We start from the raw sequence: 17503 nt of genomic DNA, 5'->3' as shown, positions 1-17503 counted from the left end.
GAGCTAGGTGCTGCTCCTTATATACTACACCCAATTGCCAACACAGCTTAATCAATACAACTCAGCAGCACTTGCTATGTTTCACAGCTGTAAAGCTGGGTCTCGTTATCTTGCTCTGGCCCTTGCTCTGGCCCCTTAAAGACATACACATCGGGTGGAACAATGATGAACCTTTACATTTAAAGTAACCATTCAACAAGTCCTTCAATGGCTGCGCTCGTTTCTCTCTGGTCGGGGACAGAGGGTGGCGCTTGGGGGGAATTGTCATCACGCCACTCCTTGGTGTGTGGAGTGCCTCAGGGTGCGATTCTCTCCCCGATGCTTTTTAACATCTTTATGTGCCCCCTCGCCCAGCTTGTCCGGAGTTTTGGGCTGGGTTGCCATCAGTATGCCGATGACACCCAACTCTATCTGTTGATGGATGGCCATCCTGACTCGGCCCCAGACACACTGACCAGATGTCTGGAAGCTGTGGCTAGATGGTTACGTGGGAGCCGGTTGAAGTTAAATCCTTCGAAGACAGAGGTCCTCTGGCTGGGATGGGACGATATGGGATTGAGGGGGCAACTCCCATCTCTTGCGGGGGTGCAATTAATGCCAGCATCGTCCGTTAAGAGTTTGGGTGTAATCTTCGATACCTCCCTCTCTATGGAGGCGCAGATTACAGCTATAAGAAAGGCGGCATTTTTTCATCTCCGCCAAGCTAAGCAGTTGGCTCCTTATCTCTCTCGCCCTGACCTAGCCACTGTGATCCACGCGACGGTCACCTCCAGACTGGATTATTGTAACTCGCTCTACGTGGGGCTGCCCTTGAGACTGACCCAGAAACTCCAGCGGGCGCAGAATGCCGCGGCGAGACTCCTTATGGGGTCTTCGCTGCGTGATCACATTCATCTGGTACTATACCAACTGCACTGGCTCCCGGTGGAGTACAGGATCAGGTTTAAGGTGCTGGTTTTAACCTTTAAAGCCCTATACGGCCTAGGACCCTCGTACCTACGGGACCGCCTCTCCTGGTATGTCCCACAGAGGAACTTACGGTCTGCAAATAAAAACATCCTGAAGATCCCAGGCCACAGAGAGGTTAGGCTGGCCTCATCTAGAGCCAGGGCTTTCTTGGCTGCAGCTCCGATCTGGTGGAACGCTCTGTCACAAGAGACTAGGGCCCTGCGGGACCTGACATCTTTCCGCAGGGCCTGCAAGACAGAGCTGTTCCACCAGGCCTTTGGTCAGGGCGCAGCCTGACCCCCTCCTCTGGCAATCTGCACAGAATTTTGCTTAATGGTTGCCACCAATTTGATTTTAATTAATTTTTATAATGAAATGTTTTTGGAACGTTGGATTATTTTGATTGTTGTTAGCCGCCCTGAGCCCAGCTTCGGCTGGGGAGGGCGGGATATAAATAAAATGTATTATTATTATTATTATTATTATTAAGAATCGACAGAATGGAGAAGTTGTTTTGAATATGGGATCTCTCTGGTCTTTCGGCAGTATTCTTTTACAGCTTCCATAATAATAATAATAATAATAATAATAATAATAATAATAATAATTTATTACTTATTTATTTATTACTTAGAGGAAAAAACCTACCAAACTTTTAGAAGACATCTGAAGACAGCACTGTTTAGGGAAGCTTTTAATGTTTAATAGGTTATTGTATTTTGGTGTTCTGTTGGAAGTCACCCAGAGTGGCTGGGGAAACCCAGCCAGATGGGCGGGGTATAAATAATAAGTTATTATTATTATTATTATTATTATTATTATTATTATTATACCCCGGCCATCGGGCTGGGTTTCCCCAGCCACTCCAGGCAGCTTCCAACAAAAGATTTAAAATACATTAAAACATCAGTCATTAAAATCTTCCCCAAGCAGGGCTGCCTTCAGATGTCTTCTAAACGTCAGATAGTTGTTTATCTCCTTAACATCTGATGAGAGGGCGTTCCACAGGGCAGGTGCCACCACCAAGAAGGCCCTCTGCCTGGTTCCCTTTAACCTCACTTCTCGCAGGTAGGGAACCGCCAGAAGACCCTCGGAGCTGGACCTCAGGGCTGAATGATGGGGGTGGAGACGCTCCTTCAGGTATACTGGGCCGAGGCCGTTTCGGGCTTTCAAGGTCAGCACCAACACTGAATTGTGCTCAGAAACGTACTGGGAGCTAATGCTGGTCTTTCAAGAATGGTGTTTTGTGGTCTCGGCAGCCGCTTCCATTCACCACTCTAGCTGCTACATTTAAAGCAGAACATGAATGCCTAAAGCTTTTGCTGATGCAGATGCTTTTGGGTTCAGAAGTGGGAAACCAGAGCTTTAACTATAGGGACCTTTGTTGGCAAGGTGATGTCTCTGCTTTTTAAGATGCTGTCTAGGTTTGTCATCGCTTTTCTCCCAAGAAGCAGGCGTCTTTTAATTTTGTGACTGCTGTCACCTTCTACTATTTCTAAGAAGGTTTGCGTCATTTTGTTTTTTTCTTGAAAAGGCTCTAATCTGAAAGAATCACCTGCCACCAGTCGTGTGACCCTTGTATTACAGTGTTGCATCAATAACTCCTGTTAGGCACACAAAATCTCCCAAACCATCACCCCATCTTGTACTCCTTGTTCAAAAATATTATTTCTCCATCCTCCAGAGGATTCGGCTAATAACTTCCCGGAAACGTTAACTAACAGCACACAACTAAACCACTTTGCTTTGAATAAGATAGCCATCTCCACAAATCTGAAGCACAAATTACATGGAAGATGGAGCAAGCTTCCTTTCTGCTGCTCTGCAGTGGAGGACCTGAACCAGTAGACTCAGATGATAAGAAAGGAGATTCTGACTCAACTTTAGGAAGAACTTTCTGGCGGTAAGAGCTGTTTGGCAAAGGAACAGACTCCCTGGTGGACTCTGGTTCCTTTGAGCTTTTTAAAGAGAGCTTGGATGGCCACCTCTCATGAATGCTTCAGTTGTGATTTCTGTATTGCAAGGGTTTGGACTAGAGGACTATTGGAGAACTTTCTTATTCCACAATTCTACTATTCCATCAGTATCCATCTTCACCCTGCTTTCCTCAGATCCCTTTTGCTTGTCAGATGCACTCTTGGGGAGCCTGTACTTTGCATTGGGGCATTTGGCTTTAAGAAAAAGATGGAAAGTTTCGGTGGTGGAACCGAAAAAAAGACTGAGGACCTTGGGTCCACTTCTACAGTCTACCGTATTTTTCGCCCTATAGGACGCACTTTTTCCCCTCCAAAAATGAAGGGGAAATGTGTGTGCGTCCTACGGGGCGAATGCAGGCTTTCACTGAAGCCTGGAGAGCGAGAGGGGTCAGTGCGCACCAGGCTTCAGGAAGCTCTCCGCAAGCCTTGGGAGCCCGCGTGAGTTCCCGTCAGGCTCCCTAGGCTGCTTGCGGATAGCAGCCTGCATCTTGAAGCCCGGGATGCGCTGCACAGCGCGCCCCGGGCTTCGGTTCCCCGACCTGGTTTGGAGGCTGGCGGCGGGGAGAAGCACGCTTCTCCCTGCCGCCAGCCCCACAAGCTCGGGGGACAGCAGGGAGGCACAGCGCGCCAACCCGCTGTTCCCCGACCTGGTTTGGGCTTCAGGCAGATATCCGCCTGGGGGGAAAATATTTTTTTTCCTTTATTCCCCCCCCCCCAAAAAAAATCTAGGTGCGTCCTATGGGTCGGTGCACCTTATGGAGCGAAAAATACGGTATTTTGTGCTGAGCATTAAGAAGCTTTAACACAACCTTTCTGTCACCACCACCATTTACCACCATTGGTGAATATGCTGGTTCCAGTGTGATGTAGTGGTTAAGAGCGGTAGTCTCGTAATCTGGGGAACCGGGTTCGAGTCTCCACTCCTCCACATGCAGCTGCTGGGTGACCTTGGGCCAGTCACACTTCTTTGAAGTCTCTCAGCCCCACTCACCTCACAGAGTGTTTGTTGTGGGGGAGGAAGGGAAAGGAGAATGTTAGCCACTTGGAGACTCCTTAAAGGGAGTGAAAGGCGGGATATCAAATCCAAACTCCTCTTCTTCTTCTTCTTCTTCTTCTTCTTCTTCTTCTTCTTCTTCTTCTTCCAATAGCCTCAGAAGATTACCGTGAACGTTATCTGCATTACTAAAATCAGAAATATTTCCATTAAACCTAATAGGCAGGTTGTGGTGTTTTTTAAGGCTATTGCCAAGACAGTCTGTATTGCTGCAGGCCGCTAGTTTATTAAATGTGTGTTTCTTTGGCTTATTCCGAGAAACTGGTCACCTGACCGTGAAGTTGTTTTATGCCTTCTGGTACATGGAGAAATTTCCTTATGGAATAAAGTATCTGAGCAATGAGCAAAAGATTGCAGATAACCATGACTATTGCAATGATGTCCGTCCACCTGATGTAATCCTGGGTTGGGTTCTGAGTCGCTTCGGTGCATGTTCAGGAAATATAATGGAAGGCGGAAAATGTTATCTACATGCATACATGCTCCACCAGAACCTCTGTTTTTTAATGCAAATTTGTTTGTGCTTCTTGTCATGTCCATTCCTTTCGGATATCAAATAGCGCAGAGATACTACACATCTTGCATAAAAGTAATAGATGTTTTAGTCACTCTGGCAAGCTAAGCGGAGAAAGGCCCACAGAGACGAGTAAATAACTCTCACAAGTTGCTCCGAAGGGAACCAAGTCCACAAAGGTAACTCTGGGTCAATGGTTCCCCACAAGTGGGCAGCAGCACCCATTGTGGTGGGCAGTGGGATTACCTTGAGGGGGTTCAAAGAGGAACGAGGGGTGCAGGGGGGGGCGCGCTGAAGCCTAGTGAATTCAAACCAGACAATGGGAAACTTGCATCACTTCATGAAGCCCTTCCATTGCATTGAGAATCTCAATCTCTTAAAAAAAGAAAAGAAAAGAATCGACTGAATGGAAAAGTTATTTTGAATATGCGTTGTCTCTGCTCTTTTGGCAGTATTCTTTTACAGCTTCCTTCCATAATAATAATAATAATAATAATTTATTATGTATTTATTTATTACTTAGAGAAAAATAACTACCAAACTTTTAGAAGACATATGAAGGCAGCCCTGTTTAGGGAAGCTTTTAATGTTTAATAGGTTATTGTATTTTGGTGTTCTGTTGGGAGCCAGCCAGATGGGCGGGGTATACATAATAAATTATTATTATTATTATTATTATTATTATTATTATTATTATTATACCCCACCGATCGGGCTGGGTTTCCCCAGCCCCTCCAGGCAGCTTCCAACAAAAGGTTAAGAATACATTAAAACATCAGTCATTCAAAACTTCCCCAAGCAGGGCTGGCTTCAGATATCTTCTAAACGTCAGATAGTTGTTTATCTCCTTAACATCTGATGAGAGGGTGTTCCAAGGGGCAGGTGCCACCACCAAGAAGGCCCTCTGCCTGGTTCCCTGTAAACTCACTTCTCGCAGGGAGAGAACCGCCAGAATACCCTCGGAGCTGGACCTCAGGGCTGAATGATGGGGGTGGAGATGCTCCTTCAGGTATACTGGGCCGAGGCTGTTTCGGGCTTTCAAGGTCAGCACCAACACTTTGAATTGTGCTCAGAAACGTACTGGAAGCTAATGCTGGTCTTTCAAGACTGGTGTTTTGTGGTCTCGGCAGCCGCTTCCATTCACCACTCTAGCTGCCACATTTAAAGCAGAACATGAATGCCTAAAGCTTTTGCTGATGCAGATGCTTTTGGGTTCCGAAGTGGGAAACCAGAGCTTTAACTATAGGGACCTTTGTTGGCAAGGTGATGTCTCTGCTTTTTAAGATGCTGTCTAGGTTTGTCATCGCTTTTCTCCCAAGAAGCAGGCGTCTTTTAATTTGGTGACTGCCGTCACCTTCTACTATTTCTAAGAAGGTTTGCGTCATTTTGTTTTTTTCTTGAAAAAGCTCTAATCTGAAAGAATCACCTGCCACCAGTCGTGTGACCCTTGTATTACAGTGTTGCATCAATAACTCCTGTTAGGCACACAAAATCTCCCAAACCATCACCCCATCTTGTACTCCTTGTTCAAAAATATTATTTCTCCATCCTCCAGAGGATTCTGCTAATAACAAGGGTCTGGAATAACAAGGGTCGGTGCGCACCAGGCTTCAGCAAGCTCGCTCTCCAGGCTTCAGGAAGCTCTCCGCAAGCCTTGGGAGCCCGCGGGAGTTCCCGTCAGGCTCCCTAGGCTGCTTGCGGATAGCAGCCTGCATCTTGAAGCCCGGGACACGCTGCACAGCGCGCCCCGGGCTTCGGTTCCCCGACCTGGTTTGGAGGCTGGCGGTGGGGAGAAGCGCGCTTCTCCCAGCCACCAGCCCCACAAGCTCGGGGGACAGCGGGATGGCAGTGGTCCGCCTCCCCACTGTCCCCCGAGCTTGTGGGACAGTGGGGAGGCACAGCTCGGGGGTCAGCGGGGAGCCACAGCGCGCCAACCCGCTGTTCCCCGACCTGGTTTGGGCTTCAGGCAGATATCCTCCCGGGGGTGGGGGAAACTAGGTGCGCCCTATGGAGTGAAAAATACGGTATTTTGTGCTGAGCAGTAAGAATCTTTCACACAACCTTTCTGTTACCACCACCATTTACCACCATTGGTGAATATGCTGGTTCTTCCAATAGCCTCAGAAGATTACTATGAACGTTATCTGCATTACTAAAATCAGAAATATTTCCATTAAACCTAATAGGCAGGTTGTGGTGTTTTTTAAGGCTACTGCCAAGACAGTCTATCTTGTTGCAGGCTGCTAGTTTATTAAATGTGCGTTTCTTTGGCTTATTCCAAGAAACTGGTCACCTGACCGTGAAGTTGTTTTATGCCTTCTGGTACATGGAGAAATTTCCTTATGGAATAAAGTATCTGAGCAATGAGCAAAAGATTGCAGATAACCATGACTATTGCAATGATGTCCGTCCACCTGATGGAATCCTGGGTTGTGTTCTGAGTCGCTTCGGTGCATGTTCAGGAAATATAATGGAAGGCGGAAAATGTTATCTACATACATACATGCTCCACCAGAACCTCTGTTTTTTAATGCAAATTTGTTTGAGCTTCTTGTCATGTCCATTCCTTTCTGCAATCAAATAGCGCAGAGATACTTCACATCTTGCATAAAGGTAACAGATGTTTTAGTCACTCTGGCAAGCTAATCGGAGGCAGGCCCACAGAGATGAGTAAGTAACTCTCACAAGTTGCTCCGAAGGGAACCAAGTCCACAAAGGTAACTCTGGGTCAATGGTTCCCAAAGTGGGCAGCAGCACCCATTGTGGTGGGCAGTGGGATTACCTTGAGGGGGTTCAAAGAGGAACGAGGTGTGCAGGGGGGCGCTGAAGCCTAGTGAATTCAAACTAGACAATGGGAAACTTGCATGACTTCATGAAGCCCATCCATTGCATTAAGAATCGACTGAACGGAGAAGTTGTTTTGAATATGGGATCTCTCTGGTCTTTCGGCAGTATTCTTTTACAGTTTCAATAATAATAGTAATTATTATTATTATTATTATTATTATTATTATTTATTACTTATTTATTTATTACTTAGAGGAAAAAACCTAACAAACTTTTAGAAGACATATGAAGGCAGCCCTGTTTAGGGAAGCTTTTAATGTTTAATAGGTTATTGTATTTTGGTGTTCTGTTGAGAGCCAGCCAGATGGGCGGGGTATACATAATAAATTATTATTATTATTATTATTATTATTATTATTATTATACCCCGCCCATCTGGCTGGGTTTCCCCAGCCACTCTGGGCAGCTTCCAACAAAAGATTAAAAATACCGTAATACATCAAACATTAAAAGCTTCCCTAAACAGGGCTGCCTTCCAATGTCTTCTAAGTGTCAGATAGTTGTTTATCTCCTTAACATCTCATGGGAGGGCGTTCCACAGGGCGGGCGCCACCATCAAGAAGGCCTTCTGCCTGGTTCCCTGTAACCTCACTTCTCGCAGGGAGGGAACCGCCAGAAGACCCTCGGAGCTGGACCTCAGGGCTGAATGATGGGGGTGGAGTCGCTCCTTCAGGTATACTGGGCCGAGGCCGTTTCGGGCTTTCAAGGTCAGCACCAACACTTTGAATTGTGCTCAGAAACGTACTGGGAGCTAATGCTGGTCTTTCAAGACTGGTGTCATATGGTCTCAGCGGCCGCTCCCAGTAACCAGTCTAGCTGCCACATTTAAAGCAGAACATGAATGCCTAAAGCTTTTGCTGATGCAGATACCTTTGGGTTCAGAAGTGGGAAATTGTTCCATGGAGTCATCTGCCTATCTCCCTTTTCATTTTGTTCTTTCCTGGCAGGTAAAGATGGGACCAGGTGCTTACTTCCATCTTCCCCTTCTGAGCTTCCTGGTCATCTCCTTTCTTCAAGGTACATCCTGGATGGGCTCCTATGGTGTTGGCCCCCAGCTTGAGGACTCCTTCATGCTTGCATCACCGATGACACTAACTGGTAGCTTAGTATGACATGAACAAGCCTTGTCTTCACCAAGGCCAACTATCCAGACTGGTCCTACATGGGCCAGAAAAAAGCCAGGGAAGTCCCCAAATAGGAATTCTATCACAGGAGGGGAAAGGAAAAGGAAGAGGGGGAGGGAATCAAATTGATTCCAAGCCAAAGGCCAGGCAGAACAACTCTGTCTTACAGGTTCTGCGGAAAGAAATCAGATCCTGCAAGGGCCTGGTCTCACGAGAGAGAGCGTTCCACCAGGCCAGAGCCAGTGTTGAGAAGACCCAGGCTCTGGTTGAGGCTAATCTAACTTCCTTAGGGCCCGGGACCTCTAGGGTGTTGCTATATATGGACCTTAAGGTCCTCCATGGGGCATAACGGGAGAGGTGGTCCCATAGGTACGAGGGTCCTAGGCCATAATAGAAGAAGTTCCCTTTTCATGCAGCACATATTTAAACTATAGAACTTACTCCTTCAGGAAGCAGCAATGGCCACCAATTTGGGTGGCTTTAAAAGAGGATTGGGCCAGTTCATGGAGGAGAAGAGCAATGGCTGCTAGCAATGAGGCCTAAGCCTCCACAGTTGGTGGAAGCAATGCTTCTGAATACCACTTGCTGGAAACTGCAGGAGGGGAGAAGCCTCCTGTGCTTGAATCCTGCTTTGAGGTTTCCCACAGGCATGTGGTTGGCTACTGTGAGAGCAGGAGGTGTCAGAACCGGGGATGAAAAGCCAGCTGGCTCGGACCCAGCTGGAGCGTCTCCCCTCTCAGCCTTGCCGCTGCGGAGATCCATCAGTCATCCTCCTCTGACGTGTGTCTGCGACTCAAGCTGCAGTGCACACATTACTCAGCGGTGTAAATTGCACAACAGATCAGGCCCAAGGCGTGGATACGGTACTAAACTACGCATTTATTATACATAAATCAGGACAAAGAAAATGTGGCTTCTCTCCTTGCCGTTCTTCTCGGAGAGAGAAAACAAAAGCAATACGGAGCGGAAGTTCCGCTCACGCCAACAATCTATGCTGGAATGTAAACAGACATGTGACATGTAACAATCCACATATCTGCAGCAAAGGGTGGAATGGAATTCCCAACAGGAGGATGGACTAGTTCGGTGGCCTAATCCAGCAGGCTCTTCTTAATAGGAAAATGTGGGACATTCACTAGAGAAATTTGGGGTGGGTTATGTTTGGAAAAGTTCTGTAGTCACCACTAGAGTCTTTGAGTTCAACGTTTTGCTGGTGAAAGTCCATCAGCCTCCAGCCAAAAAACTTCCCCTCTTTCCCCCTCAGCTGTTGGCTTCAGCCTTCACTGGTCTTCCATTAAAGGCAACCTTCCATTAAAGGTCTACTGCCCCCTATTTATGCCCTGAGTGGATTTCCCCACCTGCAGGAAACGGTTGTATTTCTGTATTCTGATCCACGAAGCCAAGCTCTCTTGACCACAGCTCATGTTTTCCCTCTTCTCTAGCCAGCTCAGCAGGTTCTTCCTGCCCCACTGGCTGGATGTTCTTTGAGAAAAGCTGCTACGGACTCTTCAACCAGGTTCCCCTGAAGTTTACAGAGGCAGAGGTAAGGAGCAGGCCTGGGCCAAACCAGGGGGCGTAGTCTGAGAATGCTTATTCCCCCTCTTTTTCTGCAATAATCTAGCAAGCTTTAAACGGTGAGCGTTTTCCACATGTACCCATGGTAGGCTGGCCACGAGGGCAAGGTGGGGCAGAGCCCTACCAGTATAGTTTGGCAATACTTCAAGGCTCATCAAGACTTCTGCTGTTCTGCAGCAGCCCTGACCTTATGCCCTGAATTGAATCTTATCAGGTCTTGTGGAAAATCCAAAGGAATTTTGCTTAACCAAGTTTCAGTTCTGCAGGTGTCCTAGGTACTAAGTCAGAACTCTGCCCACTACTTCACACTTGATTTGTTTGACTGCTCTATCCTAATAGCATGTCAATAATAATAATAATAATAATAATAATTGTACCTTGCCCATCTGGCTGGGTTGCAACATATGTATAGCTTCCAACATACCGTATTTTTCACTCAATAGGACGCACTTTTTCCCCTCCAAAAATGAAGGGGAAATGTGTGTGCATCCTATGGAGCGAATGCAGGCTCCTTGGCTTCAGCGATAGCAACGTGAACCCTGGAGAGCGAGAGGGGTTGGTGCGCACCGACCCCTCTCGCTCTCCAGGCTTCAGGGATAGCCGCCTGAAACCTTTGGAGCGCAGCGGGAACTCGCGCCGCACTCCGAAGGCTTCGGGTTCCTTTTGCTGAAGCCGGGAGAGCTGTGCAGCGTCCCTTCAGCGAAGCGGGAGGAGAAATGGAAGGGGCTCAGTTTCTCCTGCCGCTTCGCTGAAGGGGTGCTGAGCAGAGAGGGGGAGAATCCCCCCCCCCCGTTTTCCCCCTCCTATGGTCCGGTGCATCCTATGGTCTTGTGCGTCCTATGGTCCGGTGCATCCTATAGAGCGAAAAATACGGTATATAAAAGCATAATAAACATTAAGTGTTCAAAAACTTCCTTCAGATGTTTTCTAAAAGTTGTGTATTTCTTTATCTCCTTGAAATCTGCTGGGAGGGCGTTCCACAGCACGGGCGCCACCACCAAGAAGGCCCTCTGCTTGGTTCCCTGTAATCTCACTTCTTGCAGTGAGGGAACCACCAGAAGGCCTTCAGAGCTGGATTTCAGGGTCTGGGCTGGGCAATGGGGGTGGAGATGCTCCTTCAGGTATACAGGGCTGAAGCTGTTTAGGGCTCCTCATCCATGTGGTGTGACATCATCAGCACATCAAACATTTCTCTCCCTTCCACCTGCAGCAGCCAATGGTGTGGCAGGGAGGGGGTGGGGAAGACATGGCATGATGACATCACTCCGGTCAAGGATAAGTCAAGCTGCCAGTTACAAGGCAGGAGGGAGCTGTAAATTAGGGTTCCCCTGTGCCAGTTTTCCTGCCTTCTGCTTACACCCTTCCTCTTGGGGAGCAAGAATGCTGGTTTGGAGAAGAAAAAGATAAATGTCTCCTCTTACTGCTCAGAGTTGCACAATGACTGAGAAGCCTGCTGAGATGTTCAACCCAATTCAAGTGGCATCTCCTGCTCTCTAAAGTGAAACCTTTTGTCCGTGATCTCTCCCAGAAGCAGTGCCAATCTTCTGGGGGAAATGGCCACCTGGCCTCCATCATGAATGGTCAAGAAATGTCTGTAGTGGCTGCATATGTCAAAGACCTCTATAAAGCTGGGAAACCTGTCTGGATTGGACTGCACTCCTACGACCTTCAGAAGGTCAGTAGAAGCAACCTTGGCTTCTCCTTTCTATCAGTATTCTGAGTGCGGGAACTGCAGTCTATCTAAGGTCTATATTGCTTGTTTTATGTTGCCATGGCTGTTGGCTAGTGCGAATAAAGTTTACCTTATCTAAGGTGTAACTGTAGAGCAGGAAGATGGTATTGTGCCCACCTGCTTCTCCTAAGAAGAATCTGCTGGATCTGGTCAATGGCCCAATTAGTCTAGCATCCATCTAGCCCAGATGCCTGGGAGAAACGTGTTAGCAGGATTCAAGCACAAGGGCCCTTTCCCTTCCTGTGGTTTCCAGCAACTGGGATCCAGAAGCTTTGCTGCCTCCAACAGTGGAGGCAGAACATAGCCATCCTGGCTAGGAGAAGCCCTCTCCTCCAGAATTGAGGAGCCTCACTTTTCTCCAGAAGCACCTCCTCACTGCCTGAGCAGGACCCTCCACCACCAATGGGCAATGTGTTAAGTTTAGGGGAGGAGAGAGTTGTTGCTTATTCCTCGGCAAAGAGTCCCACCTCTTTGATCTTTCTACAGGGCAAAGCATGGAAATGGACCGATTGCTCCGTAGTCTCCTATCACAACTGGGCACCTGGGCAGCCCTCACAAGCCAATGAGGATGAGCTGTGTGTTGAGCTGATGGCAGGAGGTGAGTTGGAGGCGTCACAATTTGCATCCAGGAGCAGGTGCTTTAAGGCAGGGGTCAGCAAACCTTTTCAGCAGGGGGCCGGTCCACTGTTCCTCAGACCTTGTGGGGAGCCAGACTATATTTTGGGGAAGAAGAAAGAAAGAACAAATTCCTATGCCCCACAAATAACCCAAAGACGTATTTTAAATAAAAAGGACACATTCTACTCATGTAAAAACACACTGATTCCCAGACTGTCTTCAGGCCGGATTTAGAAGGCGATTGGGCCGGATCCAGCCCCCGGGCCTTAGTTTGCCTACCCATGCTTTAAGGTATATTGAGGTGAGAATGATCCATTGTTTGGAGGAATAAAATGGTTATTGGCAGACCTCTAAGAAGCCATGATCCCTATGTTATGTTATAAGGTCTTATATATAAAAAAATAAAAGTTCATAAATGTACAAGGCGAACACATACATAAGTATATAAACCACATGTCTGAAACAGTGCAGGAGAACAATCTTGGAGCCATTTTGACTCTCCCAAATTCACCTCAAATATTTCTCTGCAAGGAGGAAGGAAATGGGTTAGGGTTAGGGTTAGGGTTAGGGTTAGGGTTAGGGTTAGGGTTAGGGTTAGGGTTAGGGTTAGGGTTTTCCAATTGTCTTTGGACTGTAGGGGCTTACATCTTCCTGTAAATATACTCTGGCAAGTATCTGTTAAGCTGAGCACACTATCAATATGTGTAAGAGATTTACCATCTCCAAGGAATGGCCAGGCTACCCAGAAAAGGCAATCAGATAATAAGGCATGATCAGGCAGACAGGAGAGAAGCAACACACTCAAATTTCTGCTGGTGATGTTTGTATGATGTTTTGGGGGGTGGTCTCTGGCTACAGGGTGGGCAATTTCCGAAGTCTATATAAGGGCTTGTGCACCATTGTTCTGGGTTCCTCTCCTCCCTTCCTGAGTGGAATGAGTGGGGGACCCTGTTGCAACAGCTTTAATAAACATCAGGCTTACTAGCTGCTTTGCTTCTCAATATTCTCTGGTTGGCCTCTGTTATTTTCTCCTACCGATAGAGAACCTACATAGGGACTTTACATGGGCTCTAGGATACCCCATAAGGGGAAAGGAGCAGGTTTTCTACCTTATAACACCTACCACACACTTACAACTAAAGATGGACACATCACTCCATGGAGGTTAGATGCGAGGATCTTCAATAATAGCCAAACAGTAAATAAGATATGTGTCAGAAACGTCCCCTCCCAGAGCCACAGCGAGGACTCTGAGGAGGAGGAGTGGCAGGCCAGGGAAAATAGAGGCTTGCTTCAAGCCCCTCCAATCCAGGAATACAGGCTAGAAATTCCCAAGATTAGGCCAGGTGGAGACAGGCCAGGCTTCAGAGGAATTGCAGCTTTTAGACATCACTCAGAGGAGGGTAGAGATTACCGTATTTTTTGCTCTATAGGAAGCACTTTTCCTCCTCCAAAAATGAAGGGGAAATGTGTGTGTGTCCTATGGAGCGAATGCAGGCTTTCGCTGAAGCCTGGAGAGTGAGGGGGGTCTGTGCGCACCGACCCCTCTTGCTCTCCAGGCTTCGGGAAGCTATCCGCCGGGCTCTGCAGGCTTGCGGATAGCTGTCTGCAGCCCGAAGCCCAGGGAGTGTGGCGCCGTGCACCCTGGGCTTCGGGCAGCTATCCACAAGCCTTCGGAGCCCGGCAGGAATTCCCACCGGGCAGAAGGCTTGTGGATAGCGGCAAGCTCCGGGAGCGAAGACGAGGTTGCATGCAACCTCACCCCAGTTCACGGACTCGTTCTGGGGGCTGGGGTCGGGGGAAGCTCGGGCTTCCCCCATCCCCAGCCCGGCAAGCTCAGGGAGCGATGGCGAGGTAGAGCGCAACCTCACCGGCACTCCCGGACCCGTTCTGGGGAAGCTCGGGCTCCCCCCGCCCCAGCCCCGCAGCTAAAAAGGAAGCCAAGACAGTGAGCGGGATCCATTCCCCTCACTGTCTTGGCTTCTGCCAAAGCCATGCACAGCCTCTGGGGGCTGGGGAAAAAAAATAATTCCCCCCTTTATTTCCCCCCCAAAAAACTAGGTGCACCCTATTGTCCGGTGCGCCCTATAGAGCGAAAAATACGGTAATTCAGAGAAGGAGGGACAGGCTGTTCCCAAGTCCCCATGGGCTAGCAGAAGGGGCAGAGTTGTAAGGTTGTAAGGTGCAGGCTGGAAATTTCCAAGATAGCATAGGTCAGATGGAGAAAGGCCAGGCTTCAGAGGAACTGCAGCTTTTAGACATCACTCAGAGGAGGGTAGAGACTAATTCAGGAAAGTAGGGACATGCTGTTCCCAAGTCCCCATGGGCTAGCAGAAGGGGCAGAGTCCAGGCTTAGCATCAGGCCAACAGGAGGTAAGTCGGCCTATGGAGTATGTCCTGTTGGCGAAAAGGCTTTCCTTCAGTTGGCTCAACGTCTTCACCAGAGGACTAGAGCTGGGGAGCTCGGAATGTAACTACTGTGTAAATACTAATAAATCTAATCGCAATTAAACCGTCAGCTTGCCGCGTTCTTGGCAGGGGGGAGAGACGTCTGGAATCCTGACAATAGGGAAAAAATTATTAGACATAAGGCAAATTCATGAGAAAGGGCAAAGTACTCGAGCAATAATATGGGATACAATGAAAGCAGTGATGAGGGGAATTATTATTAGGGAATCCAGTAAATTGAGGGGGTGGGGGTGGGGACAAAAAGAAGAAATGAAAAAGTTAGTGGAAGAAATTAGGACACTGGAAAACCAATGTATTAATGATAAAGATAAAAGTTTTTTTGTCCTTTTTTTTCTTTCTTCAAGTATATAAACTTTGTATACATGCTGAAAATTATAGTATAATAAGCCTTGTGATGTAATATGATAATGTTTACCGATGCAACATAAGAACTTTAATAAATAAATAAAACTGCAAAAATAATAATATGAGTTTCATCATCATCATCCGCCCATCTGGCTGGGTTTCCAGCTGAAAGTTCAACAGACAGACCATTCATATATGTGCAGACTACTCTGTAAATTATGAACTGAGAAGGGGCAATAGAAAAGTTTCATGTAAATAAAAAACCTCTTTTCTTCCAGATTATTTAAAATGGAAAGCTGCGCCATGTACAGGGAAGCATCCCTTCCTGTGCAGAGCTCCTTTGGAGAAGAAAGGTTAAATCAGGATTCCAACATGTCCAGAATCATGGAGAGATGGAAATGTCCCAGAGGAGAGGTCCTTCCTTCCCAACAGCACAAGTCACCCAGTGTCCTGGCCCCCCATAGTGCCTGAGGTTAAATGTCGTCTGTTCTGGGCTGCGTTGATACCAATAAACTCTCTCTTCTGAGTACACGTGGCGCTTTTGAGTTTGTCAACTTCAATCTTCTTGCTGTGATTCCTGAATCGCAGGCGGTGGGACTAACAGGAGGATCACATGACGGAGTCCCGTAGAAAGCATCGACACACATCCGAAAGACATGTGCACGATATACAGCACACTAGCAGAGTCAGCGAAAGCAAATTTGTGCAGGAATTGTGGCATCAAGCATTTCATTATTTACAGCAAAGAAAACGAAAGAAACATGGCAGGCTGTGTGAGCGGCTTCTCACACATCCTCTCTAGCCCTTAGCTGAACAGAGAACAAAGGGATAAGAAATGAAATCACCCGATCACGTGACCCCCTGCAATTGTGGCAGTGGAAAATACTAACATCCTCCCCCTTTTCCTTTGCAACTATTGCAGTGGCATCTAACACATATGCAACATATGGTCAAACACATTTAGTTGTTCCTCGTTAGCAACCTTCGACAAAAGGTCAGCAGGAATTTCTTTTCCTGGATTGTTGTTGTTTAGTTGTTTAGTCCTGCCCATGGAGCAGAGCATACCAGGCACTCCTGTCTTTCAGTGCCCCCTGCAGTTGGGTCAAACTCATGCTGGTAGCTTCAAGAACACTGTCCAACCATCTCATCCTCTGTCCTTCTCCTTGTGCCCTCCATCTTTCCCAACATCAGGGTCTGTTCCAGGGAGTCTTCTCTTCTCATGAGGTGGCCAAAGTCTTGGAGCCTCAGCTTCAGGATCTGTCCTTCCAGTGAGCACTCAGGGCTGATTTCCTTCAGAATGGGTCAGTTGGATCTTCTTGCAGTCCATGGGACTCTCAAGAGTCTCCTCCAGCACCAGAATTCAAAAGCATCAATTCTTCTGTGATCAGCCTTCTTTATGGTCCAGCTCTCACTTCCATACATCACTACTGGGAAAACCACATTTATCAATCCTCGTTTGATACAGCCTCTTGCATGAAATAACTTGATTTGCAAGTATTTGGTTCTTTGCTTACAACCTTCAGAATTTAGCAAAGCTAAGCAAGATTTGTTGTCCTGGTAAACCTGTACAGGACAAGAGACATTCAATCTCATGGCACTTTTGAGTTTGTCACCTTCAGTCTTCTAACTGTGATTCCTACATTGCAGGGGGTAAGACTAGATGACTCTTGGGGTCCCTTCCAACCCTACAATTCCATGCTTCCATGTTCCTCGTAGAGCTTCCACCATCTGAAGGAATGGGTTGAACTCCAATAAGGCTACACATCACTTCTGGTTTACAGAAATGTATGGTCATCCTGGCATTTTGGCCTGAGTTAAAGGTAAAAGGAGCCCTGACCATTAGGTCCAGTCATGACCAACTCTGGGGTTGCAGCGTCATCTCACTTTATTGGCCGAGGGAGCCAGCGTACAGCTTCCGGGTCATGTGGTCAGCATGACTAAGCCGCTTCTGGCGAACCAGAGCAGCACACAGAAATGCTGTTTACCTTCCCACCAGAGTGGTACCTATGTATCTACTTGCACTTTGACATGCTTTCCTGGGTTGGCAGGAAAAGGGACCAAGCAACGGGAGCTCACCCCGTCACAGGGATTAGAACCACCAACCTTCTGATCGGCAAGCCCTAGGCTGTGTGGTTTAACCCACAGCGCCACCCGCGTCCCTCTCAGCCTGAGTTACTCTCTTTTTAAAAAATAATAATAAAATGGATTTGTTTTTGGAAAGGACAGGGGTATTTTATTTCCGATATGATAGCAAATAATGGTCAGTTGCACTGGTCAACTTTTGCACTGTATTCCTTTTTG

The 17503-nt window shown here is 47.4% G+C and overlaps 2 protein-coding genes across 9 annotated transcripts in view; one reads left to right on the top strand and one right to left on the bottom strand.

Moving 5' to 3' along the window:
- Positions 1 to 8335, bottom strand: part of LOC308486456 (C-type lectin-like) — a 35058-nt gene extending 26723 nt beyond the window's left edge. For 2 of the 6 annotated variants that reach the window (XM_081023322.1, XM_081023324.1), the window contains exon 1: positions 4739 to 4833. The gene's annotated coding sequence lies outside the window, so the exon portion shown is untranslated. Of the gene's footprint in view, positions 1 to 4738; positions 4834 to 7274; positions 7383 to 8262 lie in introns of those variants that run through there. The other 4 variants (XM_081023323.1, XM_081023326.1, XM_081023325.1 and 1 more) reach the window with 4 other exon arrangements.
- Positions 1 to 15731, top strand: part of LOC308486451 (C-type lectin-like) — a 34336-nt gene extending 18605 nt beyond the window's left edge. Inside the window, exons 2-6 of one of the 3 annotated variants that reach the window (XM_081023313.1) lie at positions 8287 to 8356; positions 9906 to 10006; positions 11567 to 11713; positions 12257 to 12368; positions 15481 to 15731. In XM_081023313.1, coding sequence (XP_080879439.1) covers positions 8293 to 8356; positions 9906 to 10006; positions 11567 to 11713; positions 12257 to 12368; positions 15481 to 15560 — 504 coding nt within the window. In that variant the 5' untranslated portion in view covers positions 8287 to 8292 and the 3' untranslated portion in view covers positions 15561 to 15731. Of the gene's footprint in view, positions 1 to 8286; positions 8357 to 9502; positions 9614 to 9905; positions 10007 to 11566; positions 11714 to 12256; positions 12369 to 15480 lie in introns of those variants that run through there. The other 2 variants (XM_081023314.1, XM_081023315.1) reach the window with 2 other exon arrangements.
- Positions 15732 to 17503: the final 1772 nt, after the last annotated feature.

This window comes from Podarcis pityusensis (genome assembly GCF_964106645.2).
Source record: "Podarcis pityusensis genome assembly, chromosome: 10".
NCBI classification, from domain to species: domain Eukaryota; kingdom Metazoa; phylum Chordata; class Lepidosauria; order Squamata; family Lacertidae; genus Podarcis; species Podarcis pityusensis.
The sequence above is the reverse complement of the archived record's forward strand: the minus strand, read 5'-3'. Positions and strand labels throughout refer to the sequence as shown.